At 35.7% G+C, this 9,628-nt stretch overlaps 1 protein-coding gene across 2 annotated transcripts; it reads right to left on the bottom strand.

The window, feature by feature from the left end:
• Positions 1 to 2,847: 2,847 nt before the first annotated feature.
• Positions 2,848 to 7,386, bottom strand: LOC115891950. 2 transcript variants are annotated; one of them, XM_030912561.1, is made up of 4 exons: positions 7,094 to 7,380; positions 6,658 to 6,831; positions 5,909 to 6,593; positions 2,848 to 4,082 (listed from the first exon to the last, which is right to left on the bottom strand). In XM_030912561.1, the coding sequence occupies exons 1-3, from the start codon at positions 7,188 to 7,190 to the stop codon at positions 5,911 to 5,913; spliced, it is 954 nt and encodes a 317-aa protein (XP_030768421.1). In that variant the 5' UTR covers positions 7,191 to 7,380; the 3' UTR covers positions 2,848 to 4,082; positions 5,909 to 5,910. The 2 variants fall into 2 exon arrangements, with proteins under 2 accessions (XP_030768421.1, XP_030768422.1); XM_030912562.1 differs by having other exon boundaries at positions 2,848 to 6,593; positions 7,094 to 7,386.
• Positions 7,387 to 9,628: the final 2,242 nt, after the last annotated feature.

The following is a 9,628-nucleotide window of genomic DNA, read 5'->3' as shown; positions in this document are numbered from 1 at the left end:
TCCTTTTCATATTTTAAATAATTTTAATATTTTATTTCCGGTTTTTATTAAGGAACAAGAATTTTTGGTAATCTTTTGTATTGCTGATATAAGTGTGTGATTTAATCTGGTTAGTTTAAGAGGTTCCCACAGTTTAGTGACAGGTACGCTATGGTAAGCTTTCTGGAGACCGACAAACATTAGGTGTATTATTTAGCATATGAGTTACGGTATTCTGATGTATCAGAAACGATAAAAAGCCATACAAGGCCCCAAGAGCCAAACGTCAATGCCATCCATAGGCCCAGAATCCTTCTGCGGCGTTGCAAGAGCAGTCATGGGGGTGACCACAAAACTTTGGGAGGTCAACAAATCTCTAGAATTGTAAAAAGAAATTCACAAAGGTATAGACAGGTGAAAAAGTTCCGAAAGCTATGCGAAGAATATTCGCCAAAATTTACAGCGGGCCTAATAAGCAAAAGAGACAGAAAGAGGCTCAAAAGAGACGTACTGGGTCTACTAACAAGGCATTGTAAGTTAAATAAGCATGTGCAGCTTCTGTCAATCTAAAGAAGAAAAACCGAACACATTTTATGTCAATGCATCAGCCTAGCAAATGTGCAGTTCTCTGTACATAGCATAATGGGGCATTGATAATGGAGCTATATGGAGGGTCAATGAGCTATATGGAGGTCAGTTTCCAAGTTAGTTGCTAAATTTTTGAAAAGGATAGGACTAAAAAGAATGTAACCTAAGGATGAGAAGAGGACCATAATAGATCTAAAAAATCTGAATAATCCTGGATCAAACAGAGGCGACTGTTATTCATGAAATAAATAACATTTTAGTGTAACTATATAGAAAGAATTAGTTTTGGAAGCCAATATCTTGATATTTCCTCAAAACTGGCAAGCACTGACAAAAAAAACTACTTCCTAGCACTTCAATTATTCTCTTAGTGAAAGTATTAAACATACTGATACTGATAAAACTGTGTACTCACATTCCATTATTCGGGATAAGAATCTCTAATAGAGACCAATACAGATTTGAACAAAATCTGTGGAATTGTAAGCCTCGAATACTTTGAAACAACTTATTGTCCGACATGTCGTACGGTGTGTGGTCCGTTTTAATTGTGTTTCCCGTCAAATTAATTGAAATTATAACGTCAAAAATAGAACAAACATCTTTATAGGTATTTCAATTTGGATCTACATGCTCGGCGAGCTTTTGAAGCGGCCGGGAAAATTTCATCGCTCGTTAAAGCTCCCCTTTTCAGAGTCCTTTTTATGCGCACCGTTGCCGTATATTCAGACGAACCTCCTCTATCAATTACTGTGCTTATTAAATTAGATAAAAAGTTCCGCAACGCGGCTCATACAACGGAATAAAGGGGTTGTTGGTTTTAAATTTGCTCGATGATGGGAAACGGTAGCGGCATCGAAACACTAGATTAAATTTAAATTTTTAGGAATATAACTTATTATCTATAAATATATTTTTATCCCCTATTTTTTCACTGTCACTATACCTGTATTCTGCATTTGTAACAAAGCGGACCTCAAGAACCTGGATGACTCCATCCGTAACCTGGAATGGGAATCCTCCAACGGTCTAACACAAGTAGCATGTTTAGACACAAAATCGAAACAAAATCTCCGCTGAGAAACAGTATGAAACAGTTTCGTCACATTTTTGATACATATGTTTCGTAACATAAATCGCCTTTTGTTTCCAAATATTTTACCAAACCTATGGTTTCGCTACGTATGCTATTACAATAAAGATCTTAATGTCACAAATTTTTCGAAACTTTTAAGAAACAGATGTTGCTCACATTTACAGATTTCGTACCCGTTTTTGTGCCTGAAATGTTTCCATAATTTATTTGATAAACTGTAAAATGTGGGAAAATAACCTTACTACTTTATTGTTTGGGTTTTGATCTGCGGTTTTTGCATTTAAGTTTTTATAGTACAATAATTAAAAAAACAGAAAGAAGGACATACGTTGAGTACAAATACAGAATACAGATATTTTTCTTATGCGATTTTATAATTTATTATAAGCATTACAGAGACGATTTGTTTTAGGAATAAATGTAATAACAGCCACTACTCATACCTAACAGGAGACCGAAGAAAAATGTTACCAGCAAACGTTTTTTTTTCTCTTTTTCTCCAGAATTTTATATATTAATTGTGTTATAATAAGTAAATACAATTTTTTAAATTACTTTGACCAGAAGTTTTGATTGGCGTTGTTGACAGGTGACTAGTTCGAAATCTCTACACAAATAGCACTAATTCGGAACATTTTGGAAACAAGGTTTCCATTTATTGTGGATTCGTTTTCGAAACAATAGTTTCTCTCTTTTTATACACAAATATGATATAATTAACAGATCAAATGACTTACCTGTAGGAAATTTGATCCTAATTACACGATCAGTTTTGTCCGAAGTACTACATAAAAGGAATACAAATAGAGTAAGTCTTGTCTTGCTGAAATCCGTGCGACATACAAAAATAAACGTGGCAACGCCGCTCCGCACCGTCCTCGCCGCGACTCGCCCCACCAATGTCATTATAAGTTTTGATAAGAGATCGGCTTGTGAGGGGTGGGAGTGACCAAGGCTCTAGGTATAGTTGTGATGTGGTTCATACATAATATTAATTATCACTGTTATTATTTTATAAGATGGCGTGGGTTATGTAGTACTTCGGACAAAACTGATCGTGTAATTAGGATCAAATTTCCTACAGGTAAGTCATTTGATCTGTTAATTACACTTCTCAGTTTTGTCCTCGTACTACATAAAAGGAATACAAATAGAGTAGCTGTTTAGAGAATGAAAAGACGATCTCTAGAAAATAGCTTTATTCCCTATAAGCTTTGTATAATATATACTTAAGTAATTTGTATATATTTATAGGAAAGGCACCTTTTAAAGGTGTGTAACGAAATATAATAATATAACCATTAAACTGTATGTTTACATTGTAACAAACATATAGGTATATAACGTAATTACAAGGAACAGAACGCACTAAATCTTAAAGTAAGGAACTCTTATTTTAACAGGTAATACTGGATCCTTGGAGGACCCCTTTTGCAAAGAGATCCGCCGGTGTTGATATTGGTTTATTATAAAATTTATTAAAAACGTTTGATTTTTCAGTCCATCCTGCATATTTTCTTATTTCCTCAATGTTAACTCCGCCTCGGTATGCGGCCGAAGTTGAGGCATGCCGAGTGCTGTGGCCTGAAAATTTGCTTGTATCAACACCCGCGGATTTTAGAGTCGAGCGGATCCATCTACTTATCGTTTGGCTTGTGGCCGTATGATAAGGTTTCCTGTGTGTCAGTATTAAATAATCATTATTATCGGCGCGGAGGCTTTTAGTTGTGTTTAGATAAAATAAAACCGTAGATGCTAAACACAACCCTGGTTTGTCTCTAAAGAATGGTAACTTTAGCACAGGTTGAAATTTATTTTTCCCGCTAGTTTTGACGGTATCTGGGATCAGTATTTCGATCCTATCATCAAACTGATTTATATAACTTAATCTAATTTTTGAGAATGTTTGTACTCTATGCGCCGTAATAATTGCTAACAAAGTAACTAACTTATGTGATAACTTTTCTAAGGATAAAGTACTTAAAGGAAACATATTTTCTAACAGACTCAGTACTGGGTGAGGATCCCAGGTTGTATTGTATTTTGGCCTTGGTGGCCTTTGGTTATAAATGCCTTTTAAGTATCTTTTAATTATTCCCTCATCTCGAGTGTCGATGGGGAGTACAAAGGATAATGCTGACTTGCACGCGTTAATGGACGAATAAGAGTTAGAGTTATCTACTTGTATACTTAGAAATTTAATAAAGGTAGTAAGGTCGTAGGACCATTTATCGTGATTTATGTCACAACAGAAACCCCACCATTTTTTAAACCAGGTGTCATATTGTTTTAGTGTACTGTCAGCTACTGATGCTACTATGGATGCAATGGCCTCTTCGGGAAACCCTTTCTTTACAAAGGCTTCCCTGATAAATGGCCGGCAGCCAGGGTAATTGTCCGCCATAAGGGGTGAGGTTTCCTGAAAGGCGATAAAAGTAAGGTTTTACTTGGCTTAAAGAATAATATTTTCCCCACAACCAATCTCTTAAACAGGGGGAACCAAGGTTGTGTGGGCCACCATGGTACTACGACTAGACCTTCTGCCTTGTCCATTATGATTTTATTAAGCATTTTTAATATTAGGCTAAATGGGGGAAAGGCATAAAAGAAATCCTGTGACCAACATGTGGTAAAACTATCAGTTCCCGATGCTCCCGGATCCGGTTTCCAAGAATTATACCTTGCGCATTTTGCGTTAATTCGACTGGCAAAAAGGTCTATTTGCGGAGTTCCATGAATGCGGCATAAGCGTTTATAATGAATATTATTTAATTCGTATTCCGTATCAATATTTTTACAGCGAGACTCAGAATCTGCCTGTTTATTATTTTTAGAGCTAATGTATGTTGCAAAAATATATAAGCCTTTTGATTCGCAATATTGCCAGATATGTCTGGTAATAGTGTTAAGTTTTCTGTGTCTAACGCTACCCATTTTATTAATTAATGCTATGGCAGTGACGTTATCTATTTTCAATAGTATGTTCATATGTGTAAAAGACTTGGTAAACGCTTTTAAACAATGAAAAGCTGCTGCCAATTCTAACCAGTTTATGTGATTTTTTGATTCTTCTTGTAGCCAAAAACCGTGAATGTTCTCGTTATTACAACTACCGCCCCAACCACTGTTTGAAGCGTCTGTGAAAATAGTGATGTCGTAGTTGCCTTGAAAAATTGGAACATATGAACATGCTAATGAATTCTGCCACCACTCAAGGTCTGATCTGACCCCTCGCGATAAGGATATATTATGATTGTATGATTTTCCGCTCTTTAGGGCTTTATACTTTTCCCCCTCGAGAGATTTTATATACAGTGGTCCGTACCTTACTGCTGGGCAGGCTGCTACTAAGTGACCAATTATTTTAGCGAAAAGCTTTATGGAACAGATACGTATTAACAACACGTCATTGATTAAAGATATGATTAGCTGGCTTTTTTCTGAGGGTAGCGAAAGACGCATGTTTTTCGAATCTATGAAAAAGCCCAAAAAACAACAAGTATTATTGGGATTTAACTGGCTTTTATCGTAGTTTACGTTAAAACCAAGATTTGTCAACACTTGTAGGGTTAAGGTGATGTCTTTTTTGCTTTTCTCCATAGTAGGGCTGATTAGGAAAAAATCATCTAAATAACAAACGCAGATTATGTCACGTGTTCTAAGGAAATGAAGTACGGGCTTCATTATCTTTGTAAAGATGAACGGGGCCGAACAGAGACCAAAAGGTAAGGAATTAAATTGAAATAGTTCGTTTTGAAAGCAAAACCGCAAAAATTTCCTATATTTTTCATTTATCTGTATTGAAAAATATGCATCCCTTAAGTCTACTAGGGTAAAAAAACAACCAGGGTATGTTAATTTAATGGCAGTGCGATAATCCTCAAGTTTAAAGTGGGGGGCTTCTAAGTGACAGTTTAAAGATTTTAAATTAAGTATGAAACGGTACTCACCGTTTGTTTTCTGTCTTAGAAAATATGAAGAAACATATTGTGTTTTTGAACTTGTACAACGGGAAATGGCGCCCATTTCCAACATGCTGTCAATTAATTTTTTACAATTTTCATGTTCTAACCGTGTTAACTTAGGTTCTTTAATGGAATGTCTTGTAGGGGGGGATGATATGAAGTTAAATTTAATTCCCCTTAACCAACTTAAAACTTGAGGGTTACTTGTCAGCATTTCCCAATAATGTAATCTAGATCTAGTCTTGCCGACACACATGTGCGGATCATTTTTTATGCTCACCATTAATATTGGGTCCTTTTCTTTTTCAGCCGGGCTTGGTTGTATGAGACCCCTTGGGTGTTCCGACCCTTCGCTTTGTAGTTCCATTGGTTCTTGTATTTGGACTTGTATTTGGGGCGCTGGTAGTTTTTTGAACTGGTGGAGGGGTTCTGTAATCTAAGATCTGAGGACGTCTTCTGTATTTCCTTGGATGACTTCAGTTTCTCCGCAAACTTGTCCCCAAATAAAAACTCGTCTATTGGGTAGTCTTCGATGATCTTCCTCACCGAGCTGTTCAGATGAGGTAGAATAACATGGCGCCTGTGTGTAGATATGCTATGATGGACATTAGTTAAGATTTTCGCCGCATCAATACTGGGTTTTAAGAATTCATTAGACTGTTCGCTTGGATTAGGGAAGCAATTGCCTAAAGGTTTCCCTAAAGCGGAGATGGCTACCCCAATTTCGTCTTGTATCCTACTAAGGTACATGTCTTGTCGGTTCAAGCTTTCGTTTAAACATGTTGCAATTTCCATGTTTAGTTTAGGTGCGAGTAATTCTTTACAGTTTCCTACGATAGGGTAACTGTCGATCAAAGCTTTTTTGTCATCTTTTTCAACCCCTTTTCTTAGAAATTCGCTCCAGCGCATTACAATATCTTCGTGAATGTTTTCTCCAAACTGTTGGGTAAGGTTTGGTTGTTTACCTATGATAATAAATAATTACATTTATTATTGTTTCCCAAACTGTTGGGTAACTTTTGTATATACCTAATAAGGTAATTATTGCGTCCGAGGTGTTTGGTTTGTTACTGCCTGCATTTATCGCCGGGCTATCGATGGGTTCAAGCGGGAGATTCACTGGGCTCCGCCTTCCCCTTTCGGAACCAGAGTGATTATCTTCACTGGAAGAATCATCACTGCCGGAGGATGATGCGTCATCGCCTGCAATGAAACGCATAATTATTAAGTTTGTTGACCACTGGGCCTTCAAACAAAATATTACTGTCAACCATACTTCGCAAGACCACTGGGTCAAGGAGTTAGGTTAGGTTAGATATTAAAATTCACACGTAGTTGTGCAATTCTTTATTTAAAGTATGGTTAACCAGAGAGTATAGAGGCGATAATTTACTGAAAACACGCCTCCCCCCCGTTTCCATGTGCACTGTTTTACCTAGGTTATGAAAAAACTGATAATACTTACTTGATACATCCTCTAAACGCTCCCAAAGTTGGTTTAGGCGATTCTGCTTCCGTTTCAGCCTCTTTTTAATTTCATTTTTGGACCTGTTTCTACCCATTTCGCCGTAAACACGTAAAAAACACTTTACAAAACACTCGACGCACGAACCTCGTTGACGACAAAACTTATAATGACATTGGTGGGGCGAGTCGCGGCGAGGACGGTGCGGAGCGGCGTTGCCACGTTTATTTTTGTATGTCGCACGGATTTCAGCAAGACAAGACTTACTCTATTTGTATTCCTTTTATGTAGTACGAGGACAAAACTGAGAAGTGTAATGTAGATGATTTGTGTCCGACTCCATGTCAATTTTATAAAATAACGAATTAAAATTCCGCCATGTTGGCTAGTGATTTGGCGTTTTTAACTAAACATATATGTTTTTATCGGCTGGTGAACCTTTAAACTCATAAGAACGCGTTCTACTTACATTAATTTATATATATATATTTTTATTTGAAAGAACCGTGATATAGAAAAACAAATAAAAATCTATATTTCAAACAAAAATATTTTGTTGCAACAAATAATGATATATATAGAAAGGACATTAAAAATATGAAAATATATTATTAAATTAAACGATGAATTTGCTTTTGCCAGACATTTTTTGTGCGAGACAACCTAAAAACAAAGATTTTAAGACAAAATAATTATGGCGGAGGTCGACATTGTTGATGGTTGTTTTCATTTTGAAATCTACACACAGACATAGACTATTTTGGTTTGGTATTTTGTTTCTTCACATTTAGAAACATTGAAAACTATAGATTTGTAATTAAATCATAAAAAATATAGTGTTTATACGGAACCCTTGGTGGACGAGTCCGACTCGCACTTGTAATTTTCTTAACTTTAAATCATTCATAAGATAGTCAACTAAGTATTAGTTTTTTGAAACCTGTTCAATGTACACACTTTCCCAATTCTATTCCTTTATACGTATATATGTTTTGTCTTAAACTATACAAGTTTCCCCTAAATCCAAACGTAATCTTCCCCATCTTCAGACTACGGTCTTATTCGTCTCCAATCAAATTACAATTCGGATTTGGAGCTCATTAAGTCCACAGCAAGCCGAAATGCTAACTAAGAATCCCTGGAAACCTTTAATATACGTGCTTATTATACCTCTACACCTAAGAGTCGAGACCCGAAGTCCTTAGGGATCCCTTTGAGGGGCCTGCCTCGGTCTCTCCAGCCCTTTATTGATGACTTTCAAATTAGGAGGCGCGCGTATGAGGAGGGTGTAAAATTTGATAAAACATTCGTAGAGAACATTAGTAGAGAACATGTAGAAGACCTTAGAAAATTGGAATGAAATTCTATTATACCGAGTAGTAGAGTAAAGTAATTTAATTAAGTATTCTTGGAAATGAAATTTGTTCAATACGATTTTGTGTGTGAACTAGTTAAAAATTCATTAGAGAAAATCTTATCAAAAAAAAATCTTATTAAGGAATTCGTAGAAACTATTGAAAATGAATAATTTGTGTCATTTTGCGATTTTCAAGTTCTTTAAAAAGTTTCAAATACATTTTTTTGTAAAATAAAATGGGGAAATCGTATTCATCATTTTTTAACTTTAATTCGTAAACTCCGTTTTTATCTTAAATTTTACTTATTTCATGGGTAAATTTTCCTAAAACATCATTTTCCGGCCAGACCCATTTCTGCTGAGCATTTTATTTATTGTCTCATTTTAACATATATACCTTGGTTAATTTTTAAGAACGAAATCAATTTGGCACCAATGATTTGCAATTTTTTAATTACCATTACTTTTTCATGTTATTTTTCAATATGACGAGGTGGTTTTGCATGGAGACTATAGTCTTAATGTTATATAACCCTACACCTATACTAAATTTAAAAAAAAACGTTAGAGTAATGATGCAGTTCTGGTTTTAATAAACATTAATAAGGATAACAAAAACAACGATATTAAAGAAAACATCTGTAATAATGAAGTATACAAACAGAAAAAAAACTTTGACACAGAAAAATGACACACACTGCTCATTCACGCTTGTTATAGAGGCCACAGGGCCCGAATTCTAGAAATTTGACATAAAAACGTTACGGTTTCAAAGCGGTAAGCGAAAGTATTCTATTAGCGGAACGCCAAGCAGCCGATTTTGGTATTCTCGTTTCCGTGCGAATCGTTTTCTGGATAGCCTTGAGCACATATTGGCACCATCGCAATTTTTCAGGTATCTAATAGTCAAATGTGGATAAAGCGATGAAAAATGTCAATGTTACGTGAATTTCGTACCTTTAGGGTGTATTCCGTTGCTTACCATGGTTATGGTTTTATGTAGCGATGGGAACTATCGAATGAATTAGACTATCGAATGGTTACTGAATGAATGATTTCAACTATCGAATGGTTTTATTCGAATAAAATCATTCATTCATTTGTATACTAAAGCATATGTGACAACCTCGCCGTGCGACTAAATGGTTATCGTCGCGCCACGACTATCGAATGCTTTT

Source organism: Sitophilus oryzae, unplaced genomic scaffold (assembly GCF_002938485.1).
Source record: "Sitophilus oryzae breed Bouriz unplaced genomic scaffold, Soryzae_2.0 scaffold_1214_pilon_pilon, whole genome shotgun sequence".
Lineage (NCBI taxonomy): Eukaryota > Metazoa > Arthropoda > Insecta > Coleoptera > Curculionidae > Sitophilus > Sitophilus oryzae.
This window is presented reverse-complemented; position numbering and strand designations above follow the sequence as displayed.